Source organism: Crinia signifera, chromosome 7 (genome assembly GCF_055691185.1).
Source record: "Crinia signifera chromosome 7, ASM5569118v1, whole genome shotgun sequence".
NCBI lineage: Eukaryota > Metazoa > Chordata > Amphibia > Anura > Myobatrachidae > Crinia > Crinia signifera.
This window is the reverse complement of record NC_139223.1, coordinates 153,633,584-153,657,773: the sequence shown is the minus strand read 5'-3', so window position 1 is coordinate 153,657,773 and position 24,190 is coordinate 153,633,584. Positions and strand designations below refer to the sequence as shown.

General features: G+C 45.2%; 1 protein-coding gene across 1 annotated transcript in view; it reads left to right on the top strand.

Annotated features, from left to right (window-relative positions):
* GALNT5 (polypeptide N-acetylgalactosaminyltransferase 5) overlaps positions 1 to 24,190 on the top strand; it is a 59,847-nt gene that overhangs the window by 5,880 nt on the left and 29,777 nt on the right. The window contains exons 2-4 of the mRNA XM_083154024.1: positions 16,901 to 17,067; positions 18,309 to 18,428; positions 23,253 to 23,388. Of these exons, the coding sequence (XP_083010150.1) occupies positions 16,901 to 17,067; positions 18,309 to 18,428; positions 23,253 to 23,388 (423 nt within the window). The remainder of the gene's footprint in view (positions 1 to 16,900; positions 17,068 to 18,308; positions 18,429 to 23,252; positions 23,389 to 24,190) is intronic.

Sequence of the window (24,190 nt, the reverse complement as noted above, 5' to 3'; positions counted from 1 at the left end):
CACACCTTGTTGACTATTTATGTTGGCGCTGCTGTGTGCACTGCAGGGCTGCTCCCATTCCTGGTGATCGCCCTGCCCCTCCCTCCTTCAATCGGTGCCGCTGTGTGCGCTTCAAAGATGCTCCATGCGCATCGGGGCTGCTCTCACTCCAGGTGACCTCCTTCAATCAGCACTGCTGTGTGTTCTTCGGGGCTGTATGTATGTATATTATCAGATAGATTTTTTGCTATAATATATATATATGGGTGGCCAGACCCCCTAAATCCGCCCCTGCACATCAGTCCCTGCCCCAGTGGAGCTTGCAATCTATAGTCCCTACCACATGTACACGCACACACATTCATTCTAGGGTTAATTTTGTTGGGAGCCAATTGACCGTACCAGTATATTTTTAGATTGTGGGAGGAAACCTGCACAAGCACAGGGAGATTATACAAACTCTACACAGTAAGTGCCATGGTGGGAATCAAACCCATGACCTCAGTACTATGAGGCAGCAATGATAACCATTACACCATCTGTGCTGCTTTGTTGTCACATGTTTGTTTTCCCTCTTTGAATATGGCTGTCTGCACTTATCCATCAGGAGTTTTAGCAGTAGAAGTAGAGAAAACACACAGGTAGCGAGTATACCACAAACATGAAATAATATTGGTATTGGCAGCTTTAATTATGTTGTTATTCTCCAGCTCCGGGCTACTATGCCTACCAGCTTAAGACAATACTAGGAGTTGTCATTCCGCAACAGCTGTAGGCCTACAAGTTGCTTGCTTCTGCTAAGCTATTGAAAGACCTTATATAAATATTAGAGGTTTTCATAATGAATGTTTGAATGTAATTGGTTGGCATTTTGCATAAACTGTTATGTAACTCAGCATTCTTGCAACATGTGAAAACAATTACTAGGGAGGCTGTTCAGCAGGTGGCACTACAACGGTTGCATGCCTGTATAGTCTGACAATTCACACACAGGGCAGCCTGAGTTTGTGGGCCTAGCAGGGCATCTGAAAATTACCCAAAGCTCTTGAGTGGTGCATTAATCATAAAATCAGGGTTGCCTACCCTCCCGGAATGCCCAGGAGGGTCCCCCTCCCGGCCCCCTGGAGAGGGGGCAAACCTCCCGGAAAGCTGTCCGGCTCCCACTACTCCCCCCTCGGTGTGGGGGGGTTTGTGGGTCAAATGATGCCCCCCCTGCTACTCTGAACTGTCTGCCCTCTACCAAAGAAGGCAGGCATAAAGTAGGCAACCCGGCATAAAATTATATTTATTTACCATGGTTTCTACTCCTGCCAAAGGGTTGAGAGAGATGGGTAGAAGAAGTTGGTGGGTTGTCATTGGGCAGCAAATCATCATTACAATCCCAATATGGTGGTTCAGTGATGCTCAGCTTGAATGATTCTTGTCCAGAGCTATGAGTTGACTAAAGATGGCCATACAGCCGCAATCCATGATTTGAATATTTTGTCATTTCTTCCACGATTGCACAATTTTGTTCATACAAGGCAGATATTTACCAATGATTTGCAGATTTTTTTTGATCTTCCATTTGGATCTTCAAATCTGGAAATCTGGAAATCTAGCAGTGACTGTCAGCGGTACTGTGAACTGTACGATTGTCAAAATGTTCACACCAAAGACCGGTTTTCACCATACTTTAGCAATTGCAAGTCCAATCCATTGCAGATTGTCCAGCATGTTGGGCAATCTACAATGGCAATTATGATCTTTTTATCATTGCAATTGTCATTAGTGAAGCCCATACATCAGCAATGATTTAGGGCAATCATCACAAAAATGTCAAATTGGCCTGATCCTGCGCTGATGTATTGATGTATATATACTGCTTTAAGATAGCTGTACAGTACATCTAAAGATTCATTGTCCGATCTGGCTGGTTGGAACAAGAACCTGGTAATATCTGAATGACCATTTTGTCAGTTTTCCAGCATTTTGAAGCAAATGGTCAGCTGTCATTTGCTCCCATAAATTGCCAGATGTTTGTTCCAACCAGTCAGATCTGACAATAAATCCTTAGTAGATAGCCGGGCCAGTCTGAGTGGTTTTGAGGATGTGTGACCAAGTTAGCCAACATTTGCAGCTTTTCTGAGCCCATTCTGACATTCTTTAATAGGGGGAGTAGACGAATCGTAACGCACTGCTACATCCAACAGTAACCTCTTTATGTATACAGCATGAAACCCTATCTCCAGCAAACACAGACATTTTTTACTCTATAATAAACAGAGCCAACAATGCTGCTATTTATCAAAGTACAGTGAGGACTACGATTTTATTTTACTGCCATGATAAGAAAAAATAAATCTGCTCTGGACCGCTGACATCAGCTGAAGAGATACTGCGTAAAACCTCCTCTACATCTATATAATTTATGACCCTCAGCATATAGCGTATCTGTAACTTTAATGGCCTCTTCTTTCCTAAGCATTGAACATACAGGAGCCAGCTAAAAATGTAATAACGAGCAGGGCCCTCTCTCCTCATGTGCTTTTCTAAGAATATATCTCAGCCACTGTTATAATTGCATCAGTGTCCGCTGCTGCAACTGTCTTTTTTACCATGTACTTGTGCTCATTTGCATTTGTATTGTAAATCGCTATTTTCTTGTTTTGTTCTTTTGCTCATATATGTACAGTCAGGCGCTGCGGAACCCTTGTGGCGCCATATATATATATATAAATTATAATAATAAAAACATGGTATGCGGTCACTGGGTAGACAGTGTCTAGGTTGACAGTTATTATTCAACCACTAATGGTCAACAGTAACTAGCTCAAAGCCTTGAAATGGTCAACATACCCAAGGTCAACGCAAGCTCATGGTTGTCATAGACATGGTCTATATGAATATGATCGACATGAGTTTTTCACTTTTGGGCATAGAGCGGGAACATAATAGTGCCCGATGCACGGCCAGTGCAGTGTGCCAATGCCATGCACACTTGAATGGTGCCCATGTTAAAATGTGTTGACATAGACAACAAAAACGTGAACTCATATCAACCTTATTCATGTCAACCATGCATTTTGAACATAATCTTGTGTGGACCTTTCATTAATGTCGACCTTGGGTATGTCGACCATTTGAAGGTGACGAACTAGTCACTGTTGACCACTAGTGTCAACCTAGACATTGTCTACTATTTTTACCGTTACCATTAACACATGTATGAGCTCCAAACAGTGTCCCGGATTTCAGATTGTGCTAAAAGATAAGGCTGTGCATTTCTGTACTGCAAATGCCCAATCCTATGGCAGCCCTGTAGGTAAGCAGAATGTCATCCTGAGATGAGCTTACCACCGTGCCACCTCTGAATGGGTTTACTTCGCTGTTTACCTGTAAATAAGGCAATGCCTTCCTCCAACCAAAAAGAGAAAGGGGTTACCACAAGGTAGGAGAAAGGGGTTACCGCAAGGCAGGAAAAAGGGGTCACCGCAAGGCATGAAAAAGGGGTCACCGCAAGGCATGAAAAAGAGGTCACCGCAAGGCAGGAGAAAGGGGTTACCGCAAGGCAGGAAAAAGGGGTTACCGCAAGGCAGGAGAAAGGGGTTACCGCAAGGCAGGAGAAAGGGGTTACCACAAGGTAGAAGAAAGGGGTTACCGCAAAGCAGGAGAAAGGGGTTACCGCAAGGCAGGGGAAAGGGGTTACCACAAGGCAGGAAACAGGGGTTAACACAAGGCAGGAGAAGGGGGTTTCCACATGGTAGAAGAAAGGGGTTACCACAATGCAGGAAAAAGTGGTTACCACAAGGCAAGAGAAAAGGGTTAAAACAAGGCAGGAGAAAGGGGTTACCTCAAGGCAGGAGAAGGGGTTAAAACAAGGCAAGAGAAAGGGGTTACCACAAGGCAGGAGAAAAGGGTTACCTCAAGGCAGGAGAAAAGGGTTACCACAAGGCAGGAAACTGGGGGTTACCACAAGGCAGGAGAAGGGGGTTGCCACTGCTTGTTCAATAAATCCCTAACCCTAATGCACTTTCCAAGCTGCTTACTCTTATTTGAATTTTAAAGAAAGCTACAGTATGTCGTTGTACTTGTTTTACTAGTTGCACGTATCACTCACTTGTTGTTTTTGTATTATGTTATCTGATTACTTTTAGGGATGTTTTTCCTACAGGGCTTGGAGTATTGAAAGAATTGTTAAGAGAGGGAAATTGACAGTATTGTTTTAACATATACTCTATGGGAAAATCAGCCCAAACTATATATTTGCAGACTTGGGGTCATATATGTCACACTTTGTTTATTTAGTGATCTATATAGCGCATACATATTCTGCAGTGCTGTGCAGATGGTGATTTACATCAGTCCCTGCTCCAGTGGAGTTTACAATCTATAGGGCCGATTCAGACCCGTCCGATCGGGCCCGAATTTTGGGGTTTGCACATGTACAAACACTGGGAGCAAATGGGTTTTGGCGAGTTTCACACTCGCTAAGCCATTCGCTTGAAGAGGGGAGGGAAGGGGTCGGGCAGGGGGCACTAGCAGGGGGAAAGAAATCATTTGATGGTGAGCGACTATTGCATGATTTAAGGAACACATCCCCTAGCATGCTAGCGAGGGGATGCAGGCGGCACGGGGGGTGGGCGTTCGGTGGGGTGGCGGACAGTGCGGACCTGTGTGCTAGGCTGCAAATATTTGTAGCCTAGTAAACAGGCCTGAATCAGGCCCAATATTCCCTACCAGATGCACACAAGGGTTCATTTTTGTAAGAAACCAATTCACTTTCCAGTGTGTTTTTGATTATCCATTGTAAGCTCAGGGCATGCTGACCTACTATTCAGTCTTTGTGGTGTTGTTATTTTTGTGCTATGCAATAAGTACAGGTACGGTGTCCCGTATCCGTACATCCCGTATCCGAATTATTCCAAAAAAACGTGTTTTTTTGGAACAATTCAAATTTTTTTTGTTCCCCCTGACCCTTTTTTTATACTTACCAAGTCCCCCGGCATCCACAGCAGTCCCAGGAGTGCATTGCGCGAGTGCGCGCGCGCGCCGGTGACGTCACCGGCGCGCCTGGGAACTCGCGCAATGCACTCCTGGGACCACTGAAGATGCCAGAGACGGTGCTGAAGGCCTGCTGTGGACGCCGAGGGACAACGTGGGAGCCGAGGGGCCATCGGTGCACCACCAGTGGACAGGTAAGTATGCCTAAAAAAAATTATTCCAAAAAACTGAAAAATCCCTTATCTGGAATGCTCGTGGTCCCGAGCATTTTGGATAAGGGATACTCAACCTGCATTGCTGTTTGTAGGATGAAGTACAGTGTTGCTGCAACCTGCAGCACTTCATTGCTTCTTTGTGTAAAAGTCAAAGAAAGTGTTAAAAATTAAAAATAAACTGCATGGGGTCCCATGATATGATACCGGTGCTGGTTATAAAAATACAGATAATAATGACCGAGGTCATCCTGTATTTAGAGAACCAGCACCGGTCAGTACTTGTGAGTTATCCGGGCTGCCGATTTTTTCATCGCGCCCGAAATCGTGGGCATCGCGTCGGTCGTGGCCGTTATAAGGAGCCGCGACGCGATGCCCACGATTTCCCATAGACAGTAATGTTAAAAGACACGATGGACCCGATTTCCGACACGATTTCCCATAGACAGTAATGTTAAAAGACGCGATGGACCCGATTTCCCATAGACAGCAATGTTAAAATAAAATTACAATGTGAAATTGGGCAATATGTTTTTAAAAAAAATGTTTCATGGCCCCCCACCACCGTTAACGCCACCCCGCTATTGACGCCAACCCGAAGCGTGGCGAGCGCAGCGAGCCCGCGAGGGGCGGCAATACGCGTCCTCCGACCTTTTCATGCCCTACTATCCACTAGGGCGTGGAGTGAGAATAGAATAGTGTGGCGAGCGCAGCGAGCCACCGAGCCCGAAGCGTGGCGAGCGCAGCGAGCCCCGCGAGGGGACGCGGACACCTTCACAGGTATCCGCGTGCCCTTGCGGGCTTCACAGGTGTCCGCGTCCCCTCGCGGGGCTCGCTGCGCTCGCCACGCTTCGGGCTGGGTGGCTCGCTGCGCTCGCCACACTATTCTATTCTCACTCCACGCCCTAGTGGATAGTAGGGCATGGAAAGGTCGGAGGACGCGTACCGCCGCCCCTCGCGGGCTCGCTGCGCTCGCCACGCTTCGGGTTGGCGTCAATAGCGGGGTGGCGTTAACGGTGGTGGGGGGCCATGAAACATTTTTTTTAAAAACATATTGCCCAATTTCACATTGTAATTTTATTTTAACATTGCTGTCTATGGGAAATCGGGTCCATCGCGTCTTTTAACATTACTGTCTATGGGAAATCGGGTCCATAGTGTCTTTTAACATTACTGTCTATGGGAAATCATGGGCATCGCGTCGCGGCCCCTTATAACGGCCACGACCGACGCGATGCCCCCGATATCGTGTCTTTTAACATTACTGTCTATGGGAAATCGGGGGCATCGCGTCGCGGCCCCTTATAACGGCCACGACCGACGCGATGCCCCCGATTTGGAGCTAAATCGTGGGCATCGCGTCGGTCGGGTGTCCTTAAGTTAACCAAACTTAAGGACAAAATCGGCAGCCCGGATAACTCACATGTACCCACCGGTCTCTTGGACCAGTCCGGGTTCCAAAAATAGGAGTAAGGGAACGTTGGGGTCCTCCGTATATTTTTTAAACCAGCTGCGGACTCCACTAGTCAGTAAGATAATGTTATAGCCGGGGGACCTATACGTATATTTATTGGATCCTGTGGCCATAGCATTAGACCTCATAATAACTAGTCAGCCTTTCTGGGAAAAGAAAAAGAACCAATGTTTTCCTATGAAATAACTTGCTTTAATTATGTATTATTCCAGAGCTTCCCAAACACCACCATTACAGGCCAAGTTTTAAGGATATCCATGGTTTAATTAATACCTTTGATTTAACTATGTGGACTCCTGGTGCAAAAAACTGCTACATGTTTTAGCCCTAAACCCTTAAGTATTGACACTTCTATTTGTGAAAGTATTCTAAAGGCCCCCATGCACTATGCAATTTGGCCCGATTTCAGACAGGCTGTACATAAGATTTGCTAAATCTTATGTGCAGCCCCAAGTCAGGCCCAATGTAGTAAAGTAAAGACCCCCATGTATGGGGGCCTTTACTTTGCAGCATTTTATCCACATCAGCCTAAGGGCGGGATGCTGTAACATCCGCGCCTCCTGTTCGCCGCACATCGCCGGTTACCGCAGACCTAATTATCGCATATGCTGTAACTCTTGCGTTAAGAGCTCTCCTTTGCGATCTTGCCGGCGATGTGCTGCAGCCGGTCCCGGCGGCTCCCCCCTCCCTCCATTATCCAGGGCTGCTGCTGCCAGGCAGCCTCTCCTCCTCCTCCCTGCACCCGGAAGAGGATACAGTGCAGGGAGGAGGTCACAGGTCCAGGCAGCACAGCACTATGCTGCCTGGACATAGCAGGTGAAGGGGGGTGTCAGCGCGAGGCGGCGGGGATCCGTTCGGGGCGGCGTGGGTCGCATTAAGAAGCCCATAGGCTTCTATGGGGTATCGGTAGCTTTTGCTGGGGATACCCCTCGCAGCGAAAACCCGCAGTGTGGGTTTTGCTGCATATCAAAATGCGGTAAAAACCCCGATAACTGGGTTTTTACCGCATTCTTGCATTCTTTGCACAGTAATGTATGCATAGATAGATACATAGACATCCCTGTCTCGTTGAACGGTGTGCCAAGACAGAAAGCTCTGGCATGCTGGTGGGATGAACAACCGCGGCTCCGTCTGTATCTCAAATAATGCTGAGTCTAAAGGGGCATACACACGGGGCGATTTCAGAACCATTTCTAAGCGTTCTGACTGGAGCACGGATAGCTCTATGTGTATGGCTCCTGATGACGATGATGTGCGTCACTATCGCTGTAGATTTTTACTGCATGTAGTGAAAATTTCTATTGAGAATACTGCCCGTGACAGATCGCTCGGCACACATGACTGGTGCAGCGCTGTGAGCTGAGCGATCTGTGCTTATAACTGGATAGCTCAGCACACTGCTGCCGTCATCCCATGTGTACAGGGCTTTACAAATAAAGTGTGAATGTTTCATTGTGCAACATTTCAACATACCATATTAACCTTTCATTGTTTTTGCTCATTAAAATGTCTATATTTCATTTGTTTCTCTCAGCCTGATTATTTGAACTATTAGTGCAGCACTTTGCATGGTCTGTTAAATATCTTTGAAAGGAATTGTGCCAGTCCAAGTCCAATTTTAGGCTCTAGAACAGTGGTGTTAAACTCATGGCATTCCAGCTGTTGTGGAACTACACATCCCGGCATGCCCTGCTACAGATTTCATATAAAGGGTTGCTAAAACTGTGGCAGGGCATACTGGGACGTGTAGTTCCACAACAGCTGGAGTGCCATGAGTTTGACACCACTGTTCTAGAAGGTAACATTTATTACATTACAATTACACAGAGTTTACACCTGTCTCAGAAATGTACCTTAAATATGTATATAGCATGACCCATGTAAAACCAAGGAAGCCTTATATCCTGTGCCTACTTGTGTATAGTGAACAGGGGTATGGGCAGGTTTGCCTACCCTCCTGGATTGGCCAGGAGGGCCCCAGAAATCGATTCCCCCTCATGGCCCCCCGGAATGGTGGCAAACCTCACAGATTCCACCGGGCCTGCCCACTCACGCTCATCCAGTGTTTAAATACCGCGATTTGTGGCTTCAGGAGGGGTGGGGCAAAATGACATTATTTTAGCCCCGCCCCCTCCCCGGAGACCCGCGAATCTCGGGATTTTCAGGGCTGAGGCTTGATAATGCCCCGCCCCCGCAGTTCTGCTGACAATCTCCTCTCTGAGCTTCTCCCGGAGAGGAGACTGTAAAAGTAGGCAACCCTTGGTATGGGTCATAGGGTCGACTCAATGACGGTTGAGATACATTAGGTCGACCAATGAAGGTTGACAGGGCTTAGGTCGACACCTATAATAGGTCCACATGGCTAAGGTTGACAGGGTTGTAAGGTCAACACAATCATTACGTTGGTAAGGTTGACAGTCAAAAGGTCGAAACGAGTTTTTCACGTTTTTTTTTAGCTGAAATGTGCCAACAGGCGGTATTTCATGTCCTACCATCCACTAGGGCATGGAGGGAGAATATAGTGCCAGGCGCAGCTTGGTCAGCAGTAAAAATGTCGATATGAGTATTTCGTATTTTTTCCATGAATGTCGACATAGTTGGCATGGACACTGTCTAAGTGTACCGCATCCGATGGCATGGCTTGCTGTACTCAGCACACTATTATGTCCATGCCCTAGTAGATGGTAGGGCATGTAAAAAAAATGGAAAAACTCATGTCGACCTTTCCCGATATCAACCAATTGCTTGTGTCAATATTCTGACCTAATTGACCTTGTCGACTTATTGTCGACCTTCAGTGGTTGACGTAATGTTTGTTGACCTTCATAGGGTCGACCTAGTGACCCGTGTCCCGTGAACAGTACAGTAGCTGTTGGAAGGCAGTCCAGTTAAGAATTATGCCTCCTTTATATTCAAGCCGATCACTGTATGTTATACTGCTTTCACAACAAGATCCCAGGTACGGTCTGGGTCACTAAACATTACAGACTAGGTCCAGGTTATTGCCAGAGCTTCTTCTCAACAAGCGCCAGCAGCCCAGTAGGCTGGCTTTCTACATGGAGACAGTTCATTGGCTGGATGAACGACATTACTCATTCACCTAGCCCCATAAATGAGGTCCTTCCCATATTTTTCAGGGTACCTTTCACACTGAGCACTAACCTGGGTTACATATAATTTGACAGCATATAAGAACCATTTGGCCCATCTAGTCTGCCCCTTTAACTCAACAAAAGCCCAGTGTGAAATGGGTATTATATATAGTGATAGGTGGATGAGAAACACTTAAAGAATAATGCAAAGTTGCCTACTTCCTGGCAGCCAGTTCAATGAGGCACGCAGGCGGGACCACTGACAGGGCGGGATGAGGGCAGGGCGGCTGGCAGGTGGTTAGTGTGGGGGGACATGTCCAACAAGATTGCGTCCTCATGGCCACGGCCCTCGCCATGCAATGCCGGTATTTTAGGCATTGCATAGCGGGGGATGGTGCTACAAAGACGCAAATTGCGGCATTTGCTCACACGGAACCCTTGAGGTGGGGTGTTTCACAGGAGGCTGCCCGGATTCCGGGAGGCTTACCTACCTTTCCAGGGGGCCGGGAGGTTGACCAGATTTTCAGCAACACTGGAATAATGTCCTTGTTAGTCAGCCTCCACTGATTGAGTAAGAATTCAAAACAGCAGACTCAATGGAGTTGGAGCTACTGTATTTATATCTAGTCAGAGAATTCATGAATCGAGATATAATCCAACGATCGTACATGCGCAGGTTGATTGGAAGCCAGAGTTTGGGGGTGGAAACCTGACGTTTTCTGGGTGTTTTTGAAAAAACACAGGCATGCCCAGGTGCTCTTCAGGTGGGTCTGTGATGTCAGCGTTGACCTCCAGCCTCTCTCCGTAGCAAATTAGTGGAAGCCTCAGACCTACTCACAATTGCCCAGATGGCAAATACCGTTCAATGTTTTGGGATTTGCGTATGTATTTGCGAGTGGATTGCGATTAGCGGTCCATACGCAATTCTCTTATAATTTTTCAAGTTGCGTTTTCTCTTTCTGTCTGGGCTGCAGCTTTCTTCTCACAGTCCACTTTGAATTCTCATATTAGTGACGCATGAATTGCTGCATTAGGCCCACATCTTGGAGTCATATATTCTCCAGAATAATAGAATAATTATGGTAAATAATAAGTAAATTTGTCCTATTGGATGAGATCCTAGCTGTGCTTGTCTGTGCAGAGTTTATGCGAGAACTGGCTTTCCGCCACACTAATGTGGAAAAAAGTTTTAAATACTGCGTACTAAGGAAGTTCTTGCTAAGAAAAAGTTGCATTTCTCTTTTAACATTTTCTTATTGTGCATTTGTCTCATTCATAGAACCTAATTATCAACACAATTACCTAGAAGGGTGGAAAGTATTTTGCATTATTTATTAAATGTTTTAATTAAACTCAGACTCAATATCAAGGGTTTGGCCAGAAGACAATCAGATAATTATTATGTATTTTGGTAATGGCAGAGATGAGCACATTGAGGAAGATTGCCAAAGTCATTTCGAGTTTGAAACTAAAGGGTTAGCCAACACACTATCTCCTAAATCTCAAACTACAAAATGGTCACCGTGGGCCGCCTACAAATTGGCGAGTGCTTTGAAAACCCACTGATCAAATCAGTCACTTCCTCGTCAGTCCCAAATATGCATCTGTATCTGAATCATTCCATATTTCCTAGATCCTTACATTGTGTTCAACTGATTTAGTATTGAATTTTATACAATAATATCTTCCCTACTTGACTGTTATTCTTAGCTTTGCATTTGTCTCTCCTTTGATTATTTTTGTGACCGTGCAATAATAATTTATGTGTATCATTTAATGAGACTTGTTGTGAGATTATTTGTATACATACTCAGTGGCGTAGCTAGAAATTTTTCTCCCCCCTGCCAAAAAAAAATCCAGGCGAGTCAATGGACTACGGGCGCCACTGGCTGAGCTAACAGGCGAGCCAGGCAGCGGTGAGCGCTGAGCTGGTTCCGCTCCATGCATATCTAATAAGCGGGGAACCAGCGCAGTGTATATTTAATGAGCTATTTAATGAGCTGGTCCCCGCCACAGTCATTCAATATGCACTGCACTGTGTCCACAATCATTAGATATGTACAGGGCGGGACCAGCTCAGCGCTCACTGCTGCCTGCCTCGCCTGTCAGCTCAGCCAGCGGCGCCCACCACAGACCCCACTGGCGCCGCTCCCCCAAGCCCCCGCTTGGTCTGCGACATATGTAGCTACGCCACTGTACATACTCCCCTACTCCCGTTCCCCCCCCCTACCCCCATTTCTTCTTCTGTACCCCCTCCCTTTTACATTTTGGAAACTCTAATAAAAATGTAATCTTTAAAAAACACACTTTGACACACCGTCAAAGTGTATAGCGATCCCATGCTTCGGGCATGGCACCTTGCTACGCTTGGCACACTATTTTGTTCTACCTCCACGCCCTAGTGGATGGTAGGGCATGAAATACCGCCTGTCGGCACATGTCGGACCAAAAAACAAAACTTGAAAAACTCATGTCGACCGTTTGACTTTCAACCTTCCCATTGTCGACGTAATGCTTGTGTCAACCTTCCAACCCTGCCAACTTTAGCAATGTGGACCTATTTAATGTGTCGACCTAAGTAATGCCAACCTTCAGTGGTCGACCCAATGCATGTGGACCTAATTAGAGTCAACCTAATAACCGTATACAAATCCTGGTGTCTGTTACATTTGTATATTTTTGCACAAACACTTCATATTAAACAGGGTTTCCTACCCCACCGGAATGGCCGTGAGGCTCCCGAAAATTGGGTCCCCCTCCCGGCCCCCCATCTCCCCGGCGGCAGCGTTAAAACTACCGCCATTCACAGATTTTCATGAAAGGGGCGGGGCTAAATACGCAATTCACGCCATTTGGCACCATTCCCTCCGGGCAGACCCTCAAATTGTGGGATTTGCATTACTGGGCTGGGGCTTGATTACGTCTACATCAGGCCCCGCCCCCAGAAGTGCTGCTGACAGTCTCCTGACAGTCTCCTCTCCGGGGTTCTCCCAGATAGGAGTCTTTAAAAGTAGGCAACACTGATACTAAATCATAGCTGCACTAGCATTTATGTCCATCTAAGAATCAGGCCCTGTACCAGCAAAAAAACTTGCTGAATGTAACTAAAAGAACACTGTGTAATAATGTATTTCACTTGTACATTCTGTTACAATCTTGTTTGTGAATAAGATTGTGTGTGTGATAGTCTATGGCCATCCCTAAAGACACGAAAGCTGAAGAGATCACATGGAAACAGTTGTTTCAGACACAACGAAGTGAAACGTGACCTACCTTTTAGCAAAAAAAAAAAAGACACATACTGTACTGTAGTTAAACACGCCACAGGAATTAGACATCTGTGCTGTAGCACAAAGCCTGCATTATGTTCTTAAGCATTAATGGATCATTTACGTTGCTTAAATGGCCAAGTCTTTGTTGGTTTTATAAATTGCTACTAGAGTTAGGATGACAAGAATAAAACGGAAATGGATATCCTGCAGCGCTGTGTTTCGCTTAGTAGAGTTCATGCGCCATTAAGCACATTTTATTGAGGGTGTACCCTCGTTTTATTTTATTGTGGCAAATTATAAGCTAAAATAACTCAAATTCTTTTCTCACTAACTAAACGGAACAATTGTAACTTTGCTGCAACAAGTTTGTTTTGTTCTTAATATCAGATCCACATTGTTCAGTGATTTACACAAAATCCAATATGCTCACCAAAAATGACACTGGCATTTGCATGTCACTCCAAGGATTTCATACACTTATTCGGGTTGGGATCATTTGGTCTATTGCATTATGGTAGAAAGTCATTAGGTCGAATCCATTAGGTCGACATGCTAAAAGGTCGACATGATTCTAGGTCGACATGGGAAAAGGTCGACATGATTCTAGGTCGAAAGGTCATTAGTTCGACAGGTCATTAGTTCGACAAGGTCATTAGTTCGACATTGTCTATGTGGACATTCACAAGGTCGACATGGGGTTTTTCACAGTTTTTTTACCTGAATGTCAACACAGTCGACATGGACACAGTTTAAAGTGCACTGCATCCCCTCGCATCGCTCGCTGCGCTCGCGATGCGTCGGGCACGGTGCCTCGCTACGCTCGGCACACTATTTTATTCTCCCACCACGCCCTAGTGGATGGTAGGGCATGAAATACCGCCTGTCGGCACATGTTGGCTCAAAAAACAGTGAAAAACTCCATGTCGACCTTGTGAATGTCGACATAGACAATGTCGAACTAATGACCTTGTCGAACTAATGACCTGTCGAACTAATGACCTTTCAAACTAGAATCATGTCGACCTTTTCCCATGTCGACCTAGAGTCATGTCGACCTTTTAGCATGTCGACCTAATGGATTCGACCTAATGACTGTCGACCATAATGCAGTAGACCAAATGACCACATCCCACTTATTCATACATCAGCTGTTGAAATTGGGCTATTGGCCTATTTACTCCCCTTAATCACTGTACAGACTAGACAATATTTTAAAAGATACAGTACAAGGGCCCTTCTGAGTGACATCTTTAAAAAAAATGTATGCTCAATTTCATTAACGATGCACACTCCCACGCGTCTTTAACGACACTTTGTGCATCCAGCTCAAGCTATATCGTCATTGACCACATACACAGCTGGTGAAGTCACTCAACGATATTGTTCAGTGTGTACGCACTATCTCTTTTGACCAGCAGCACCGCTAATATAGTTAACTATAACTGCATTGCCGCTAGTCGGCTAGTATGTACACGGGTTAAATCTACCTCAGGCTCTGACTACATACAGTCTCAATCTTTTCAAAGTCTATATCATACTTGCCTACTTATGAAAACTAGTTTCAGGGAGATTATAGTTGGTAGTAGAATTTTGCAAAGTGTCCCATTGAAGGGGCATGTCTGGCTCCACCCAAAGGGCGTGTCTAGTTCCATATATGGAGAGATTGTGAAAAGAGATTGTGAACGTGGCACCTAGAAGCGTGGGTGTGTACTGCTACATCTGAAAGGAATCTTCTAAAATTATGTATATCCAAATGTAGATGAGCCCCAAAGCAGTTCGTATGAGATAATATACTTGCTAAAGTGCTGGGAAATGGCGCTGATGATTCAATGTAAATGTATCTATCTATTATTCCTCTTTTCCCCAAAAATTTTACAGTGTAATGTAGGCTAGGTGAAATGAGGGAGATTGCTAGACTACTGAGGGAGAGAGGGAGATTGCTGCTATTTCAGGGAGTCTCCTGCAGAATGCAGGAGGGTAGGTAACTATGGTCTATATTCATGTTGGCTAGTGTAAATATTATTGCATGTGTGCAGATAAAGCTCTAACTCCTTGCAAACCTGTTACTGTACCTTGTAATAGTGTACTACACGTTGTAATATAATTTCATCTGTACTTCCTAGTATTTTTTTCTTCATGTTCCTTTTAATATCACAGGTAAATACTTCCAGCGTGACACACATTACACGCCTTTGTCATGTAAAACCACAGCCTTGTCTTTCACATGGTATGAGGTCATTGTGACTTCAGTGTAACCTGACACATCCTATCACACCTATTGTTTGAGGCAACTCCTTGCAGCTTAACCAATATTCATGCAATGTCTGTCCCCGCCTATTTCCATTCCAGCCTGCAATTCTGTAGTACAGTAGGCACAGAATCATTTACAATTGCAGATCCAAGATCCTGTGTCTGTGTATGTTACAATGTGGATTCTCTGCATGTCCATAAAATACTATGTTTTATGGACTTAAGTTAACTTTAGTTATTTGGAATGCAATGTTATGTCACCTAATTCCAGTCCTTATAGGTTAGAACAACATTGATACTGGTAAGGGCCCTGCACGTGGGGGGGATTTCAGGACACTGCCCATACATTGCTCCGTGGGTAAGGGTCATAGCGATAGTGATGTGCGGCCCAGCAAGTTACTATTGCCCTGGGAATAATATCCAGCATGCTGGATAAATCTACTTAATCGCTGGTCAGGGCCAGTGTTCTCACCAGGGAACACTGGCCCTGACACATCGCTCAGCACACAGCGCTGGCACATTGATGTGTGCTGAGCGATCTTGCTGAGCGTTCTGAGCTCTCTTTTTTCGTGCCCCCTCCCCTGTACTGAATTGGAGGCGTGGCCAACTTGTGGGTGCATGTTACATTTGAAAAGAAAAAAATATGTAAAAATCTATTTATAGATAGTATTTTTACTGACCCCTCTATAACTACCACTACTTTACTGACCCCTATATACCTGCCACCAGGGCCGGATTATAATGGGGGCACAAGGGGTCAGTACACCTAGGCCCCCCTCTAGCTAGGGGCCCCCTGTGCTTGGCATGTATTTCCAACGGAGCCACATCCTTACGCCTCTGGCTGGGTACACAATATATAATATGCAGCACCGCCAATATCGGAGGTTCTGCTGAATTAATGCTGACTATATCATTAAGAGCCAGATGTATCAAGCTTCAAAAGTGATAAAATAGAGAGTGATAAACAACTAGCCAATCAGCTTCTATCTGTTATTTTTCAAACCCAGCTTGTAACATGACAGGTAGGAGATGATTGGCTGGCTGTTTATCACTCTCCATTTGATCACTTTTTAAATCTTGATACATCTGGCCTTAAGTGACATCACCCAGCCCCTCAGCAAACATGCAGTCGTTGATGATATTGTCAGATTTGATTGCATGTTCAGACGACAGTGGTGGATCATTAATGACCCGTTGGAGCGCGCAATGATAATGATGTGGTGGATACACTCTAAACTATATGCTTAATAATATCATTAAAAATAGCATTATCCTGTATATCGTTGGTTAAAATTGCATAGTGTGTACCCAGATTGACAGAAAAATCTGTCATTTCTGTTTTGTTCAATACTCTATGTACATAAAGGGGCTATTTACAAAAATAATGGTGCTAAATAAATAAGTAGCTTCTGATTGGTTGCTATGGGAAACATCCCATCTTAGTAAATAACCCCATGGTTGGATGGTATATTTTGTGGGAATTTGATTTGTGTCATGAAAGGAATAAAAGGGGGCTTATTTTGTATCAGTTTCACCTGAATAAATATTATAATCTATGCCTTGTTATTAAGCTGTTAATTATTATTTTTTGCTATTATTAGTTTTTACGTCATAAAAAAACAATCATTTTCATTTCAGGTGTTCCGACCAACTTGTCCACGATGATCTTCCTAATACCAGCATTATCATGTGTTTCGTGGACGAGGTGTGGTCCACCCTCATCCGCTCGGTTTTCAGTGTCCTCAACCGATCTCCAGCTCATCTTATTAAAGAGATTATTCTTGTGGATGATTTCAGCACAAGAGGTGATGTCATGTGATGTCATAGATCTGTAGCTATGTATAAAACAGTGTAAAGAGTGGAGAAGTGGACCAGAGGAGACATTGCCAATAGCAGCCAAGCATCAATTATCAAGTATATTCTAAAACATGATAGGTATAAATTGATACTATTCCACATCTCCACTCTTTACACTGCTTGATCTCCTATTTTAAAAAAAGATGTACAACCATTGAATTATAATCTCATCTAGAAACTTAAAATTGGTACGACACGTTGGCGGATCCGCCATTGCATGGACTGAGCAGCCAATCCAGGTACAGTAAGTAGAACTACGAACTGATTGGCTTCTCAATGGGTCAGTCAAGAGACCCAGCTGGGCGCGGGCATTTGCATTTGCCCACACAGCTGTGACGTCAGCTTCCTGCAGCAAGTGTACTGTACCTGTGTCCAGAAGACCACCTGTAAACAGAACCAGGTGCACCAATAGGTCTGAAGATATATTGGCTATCAGCTGTGCTGCACAACCAACTCTATATATGTCTGTGACTGGTGTCATTCACAGATATACGGGGTACACACCCGCTGAGGGGATAGCTATATATCGGCCATTGCTGAATAACATACATTTCTGAAATAACATAGGAATAAAGTAAGCAAGGGGAAGGGTATAGGTATTAACTGTTGGCCAGACAATAACAACATGGAAGTAAGGTGATTGGAAGCATGTTAACCGTGTCAACATTATTACTTCAAACATGATGGTAAATAATACTGAAAGGAGTAACCTGCTTTCTGTCACATTACGGCGTTGGCATCCTGATCCTTTCTGGATCTGTTCTGGGAATCATCAAAAGGTTTCACACACTCCTTCTAAGCCTGACCCATACTCCCATTGGCTAGTTTCACAGGAATCGGGGGGCAGGCTTAGGAGTACGTGAAACCTTATGCTGATTCACTCAGCGTTTCGGATCCCCAGGGGAACCAGCCAGCAAATATATCACAAACATGATAACATGTATGTTTATATGTGCTAAGTGGTTTCCCCCTGCACTATATAGTCAGCGCTGCAGCCGCTGCTGGTTATAATTGTTACAGGCTGGGTTTAAAAAAAAATGACAGGTAGGAGCTGATTGGCTGTTTTTTTATCACTCTCCACGTTATCACTTTTGAAGCTTAGTGCATCTGGACTTATTCTTTATTCAAAACTGAAACTGAGGAAGTCCGCAAGTTACACTTATTCTATCCTGTCTCTTGTTTTCTCCAGCCTACCTCAAGGACGACTTGGATAAGTTCATAATGAAATTTCCCAAGGTCCGAGTTTTACATTTAAAGGAAAGACATGGGTTAATTCGAGCAAGGATTGCCGGTGCAAATATAGCAACAGGTAAGGCAGAACTTTTTATCTATAATATTTTGCATAAAACCATTATGTACCTCTGTGTACTAAGGGTCTAATTCAGACCTGTCTGCAAGGCTGCGTATGTTTGCAGTCTAGCGAACAGGTAAACACCTCCCGGCCAAATGCCCGCCTCCCCCGCCGTATGAATCCCCTAACTAGCAAATGAGGGGTTGTGTATTATAACACCTCCCCTTGCATGCAGCCGCATGGACGAAAAATCATTCGTTGGTCGCTCAAATGATTTTTCCTCCATTTGTAATGAAAAGGCAGCCTGGACTGACTATTGGAAGAAACAAAAGGCAACGCCCCCTAGGGGGTATTGTTGGTAGCGCTTGACAGAGTATGTTCCACTAAGCTGCTGCTAAATAGGGATGGTCAGTCCCTAGGTTGGTATAGATAAACAAGAAAAACAAATGGCAGCGCTAATAATAGAATGAAATAGATTATTGGACTGGTTTCACAATATATATATAATACAATTTATTAGTATACAGTGATCACTTGAATAAAAACTGGATTAAATATAAAAATATGCAGTACAGATGCACTGTATATATGACAATGGACAAAAACAATAGAGAAATGCTAGTGCACTAGAATTAAGTCCCAAGATTCCTGGTATAATGAGGTAAAGTACTTAGGGGTCCATCCATTCCTAGTATGCCTTTTTAGAGATCCCCAAAAAATAGGAAATGGTTTAATTTACCGTCCACTCATGGGGCACAGTTCTGCGCAGTGTGTATCTCCTCAACGATGGTAGGCTGATCCAATTTTGGATATCCAGATGTCCTTGGAGGACGTTGGGCGCTTAGAGCTTTCGGAAATGTGCTCCTGTGCTCGAAGGTGGTGGCAAAATACAAACTCAGGGCTGGTTCGGATGGGTCCCAATTCGGATGGAGGTACCTCCATATAATACGAATTTGTTTTTCTTGTTGGACTGACTATTGACCTATTGACCTGTCGACTTTAACCCATGTCGACCAAGACTCATGTCGAACCTGACCCCCTAGAACAGGGGTGTCAAACTCAAATTCATCGGGGGCCGCATCAGCAGTTTGGTCACCCTCAAAGGGCCGCTGTATAATAATAATGCAATGACACCACAGGCTGCTCCCGCTGTATAATAATAATGCAATGACACCACAGGCTGCAATGACACCACAGGCTGCTCCCGCTGTATAATAATAATGCAATGACACCACATGCTGCTCCCGCTGTATAATAATAATGCAATGACAGCACAGGCTGCTCCCGCTGTATAATATAACAATAGTAATGCCATGACACAAATTATTATACAGGGGGAGTAGCCTGTGGTGTCATTGCATTATTATTATACAGAGGGAGCAGCCTGTGGTGTCATGGCATTACTTTTATATTATACAGGGGGAGCAGCCTGTGGTGTCATGGCATTATTATTATACATGGGGAGAAGCCTGTGGTGTCATGGCATAATGCCATGACACCACAGGCTGCTCCCCCTGTACAATAATAATGACACCACAGGCTGCTCCCCCTGTATAATATAAAAGTAATGCCATGACACCACAACCAGATATATTGTTTTTTTATGTAACTTACTGTATTTTATCCCTCAGGCTCCTTTACTGCTGCTGCTGCTGCGGCTCCAGTAATTTCAATTCCACTCTCTGCGCCGCGGCCTGTCCTGCTGCGGCCCCCCGACTCGGCCTGCCTTCCTTCCTCTCTGCAGGGAGGGAGGCGTCATCGTCATGACGTCCCCACCCAGCGTCTGCCACTGCCTCGATAAGAGGGAACAGGCTGCCGGGCCCTCCTCCACGTAGCCGTGGAGGCCGGCGGCCATGTTCCTGTGGCCGCAGACATCTTAAAAGACCACAGGAACATGGCCGCCGGCAGTGCAAAAAAAACCTCTCAAAAAAGATCTAAAAAAAGAGAATAAAAGGTGAAGGCTGGCGGCGGCTGCGCGGGCCACATGACGAGGTCTGTCGGGCCGGATTTGGCCCGCGGGCCTTGTGTTTGACACCCGTGCCCTAGAACCATGTCGACCTAACGGTGTCGACCTAATGCTTGTCGACTAACTTGCTGTAGACCAAACGATCCCGACTCAAATTTATATAGGAACGGGTGTCATAGTTTGTACTTTGCATAAGAATGAGTGTATTATTAGGAATTGTAATATGGAACACTCACACACACACACACACTGATGTTTCTCCATTTTTTTGGCCTATCCAATTTGGACCCCTGAAATTTTTTTAATTTTGCTTGAAAACGCACAGGTCCAGTGAAAAGTGTTTTCGCTAGAAACAGCCCCATTTTCATCGGACAGTAGAAACAAAACAGTGTCGCTGAATCAACTAATCCATGGGCAGGTGAATCAAAAACCATTATAATCTGCAGGTTGTGCCGTTGTATCTGGGTAATTGAATAGCCAATCCAGCGAGACAATTAACTGCGATCAATGATCAGGGTAATTGAATAGCCAATCCAGCGAGACAATTAACTCCGATCAATGATCAGGGTAATTGAATAGCCAATCCCGTGAGACAATTAACTGCGATCACATACCCTCCAACATGACCCATTCCATTAGGTACAAAATGCTCTGTTCCTGGACTTCCCTGCCAGTGGCAGTTACAGATGTGAGCCTGCAGCACAGTCCAATATTCAAAAAGGGGAGCCACGCCAGCTGCCATCCCAAACATCACTGAGAGTTGATGTGACCACCCCTCTTTGAATATTGGACTGTGCTGCAGGCTCACATCTGTAACTGTCACTGGCAGGGAAGTCCAGGAACAGAGCATTTTGTACCTAATGGGATGGGTCATGTTGGAGGGTATGCGATCAATGATCAGGGTAATTGAATAGCCAATCCCGTGAGACAATTAACTCCGATCAATGATCAGGGTAATTGAATAGCCAATCCCGTGAGACAATTAACTCCGATCAATAATCAGGGTAATTGAATACCAGCTAATATCAGTATTATTAAATTTGACATGTGTATTTTGTTTAATCCTTCCTGATATGTGTGTACCTGGGTATACGGTTGATAGATTTACACTATATACAAGCAAAGAAAATATGAACCAGATAGGTGCGCAATTGAAACACAGTGCAGCTATAAGCCAATTCAACAGAGTAGAAACACCTTGGACTACTCAAAATACAATGTAGAACAGAAAGATGTGAATAGGCAGAAATAGCGCTCAGTGTTAACTATGAGGCAGGGTGTTTGAAGCCACTGCAGGTAATACAAAACCAAATGGAAGCTTTTCAGCCAGCATCACATGAATGACCCAAATCCAATCGAACCACTGTTTGTGGTAACTGCTCCCCTATTATGCATACAGGGGAGACAGAATAATAGGCAACATAGTGCAGGTCAATACAATATAAAAAGTTTTAATCTGTAAAATGCACTTACAATAAAGTGACTTTGATAAAAGCGTGAACAAAATGGACCAGGCAAAACAGCATACAACAGGTGGTGTGGCGTCCTCCTTCGGTCTGGGTCCCTCGTCCCGGAAACAATGGATGGTAATTACGCTTAAACGCGTTTTCGGATGATGTCCTTCTGACGAAGGACATCATCCGAAAACGCGTTTAAGCGTAATTACCATCCAGCTTGACGCTTTGGACGGACTTTAACAGCTGCAGTTTTGCTGAACCCTGGACTGAGCCCCCCTTGTTTCCGGGACGAGGGACCCAGACCGAAGGAGGACGCCACACCACCTGTTGTATGCTGTTTTGCCTGGTCCATTTTGTTCACGCTTTTATCAAAGTCACTTTATTGTAAGTGCATTTTACAGATTAAAACTTTTTATATTGTATTGACCTGCACTATGTTGCCTATTATTCTGTCTCCCCTGTATGCATAATAGGGGAGCAGTTACCACAAACAGTGGTTCGATTGGATTTGGGTCATTCATGAGATTTACACTATAGATAGACAGTTATTCTGTCAATACCGTATGCTCGACATGCATTAGGTCAATAGAGACAAAAGGTCAACATGCAATGGTCGAATTTGGAATACTGCACTGGATTGTGGGATTCCATCCACAATAACAGGACTTAATTATTCAATTTGATGTGTCTGACAATAAATGGTTCATAATTACTATGCAAAGTAGTTTAACTATATCAGTGCCTTGTATTGTAACTGTCATTGGCGCACCCCTGAGTCATATCATTTATATACATTTTTATACCTTATTCGTGACTGCATAGGACATAGCGATACAAGTGTGTATGACTATGTCATAGGGCAGAAAAGGAATTATGGTTCTGGATATACTGGAAACTAGATTTGTGAGTATTAAATTAATGGGATTAGTGAAATGGTCATTAAACTATTTGCCTTTCCATTATCCCCTAGAAAGATTTTATCTGCTGACTAACAACCAGTGGCAGCTCCTACCTCAGTGCAGGAGGAGGGCTGCCGCTAGCTGCAAAGCTTCCCCCCCCCCCCCCCTGCTATCGCCGCTGCTGGTCCCCACCCCCACTGCTGCTGTCCCTGCCATGGTCGCAACACTGATGCATGCACAGTAGTGTCCTCAGTACTGTGCACGTGCATAACCCAGATTCTATGGACTGCAGCCGTAGCAACCTATAGAGGCGTCACAGAGGGAGGGAACTCCTCCCAGCGGGACTGCTTGGGTGACTGGCAGGTTGGACTTCCAATAGGAAGTCACTTCTAGTCAAAGTGGAGCTAGTGCTTCACTTATACAGGGCACAATGACAGATTGTATCTGGGGGGGAGGGGTGCAGTCCAGCCTATAGGTTAAAACCACCACTGCTAATAATGCTTTCTTTTGACTCTTAAAGGGGAAGTTTTGACATTCTTGGACTCGCATGTAGAATGCAATGTTGGATGGCTTGAACCTCTCCTGGAACAAGTACGAATAAACAGAATGAAGGTGGCGTGCCCAGTAATTGAAGTCATTAATGATAAGGACATGAGGTAATGTTTGTTTCCTGTGTATCGTATATTCTATCTAAGCTAAATAATTGACATAAGCCTGGTAACAAGTCTCTATAACAATTATCACAGCCTCTGCAGGGTACATTCACTAAGGGTTCTAAAATTGCCCATAGCAACCAATCAAATTCTGTCTATCTCTAAGCCATCCTAGAAAATGATAGACGGAATCTCATTGGTTGCTATGGGCAACATCCCCTTTTTCATTTTTAGAACCTTTAGTAATTTACATGATCTTCAGATAGAATACAAATACTATATATAATAATCTGGGGGGGCGTGGCTACGGCGGCGAGAGAGTAGGACGTGTTGAAGCGGAGCTCCCCGGCTAGATATCCGAAACCCCATCCTGACCCTACTGTGGCACTCGCTTTTGTCACCAGACGCTGCCCGGTGCTTCACCCGTGCCCCGCACCAGCCGCCCGCCCGATTGATCCTGATCCGGCGTGGCAGCCAGCCCGCCGGACCGAGGTGGAGACTGCGGCCTACCTCTCCCGCCGCGCAGAAGAGCAGCCGCCCAGACGCCGGGAGCCGGACACTGCCACAAGCTGCTGAGGTCACCAGACGCTGCCCGGTGCTTCACCCGCGTCCCGCACCAGCCGCCCGCCCGACTGATCCTGATCCGGCGTGGCAGCCAGCCCGCCGGACCAAGGTGAAGACTGCGGCCTACCTCTCCCGCCGCGCAGAGAGCAGCCGCCCAGACGCCGGGAGCCGGACACTGCCACAAGCTGCGGAGGTCGCGCCGTGGAGGTGACCCCCCGCGAGCGAGACACCCGCTCCCACC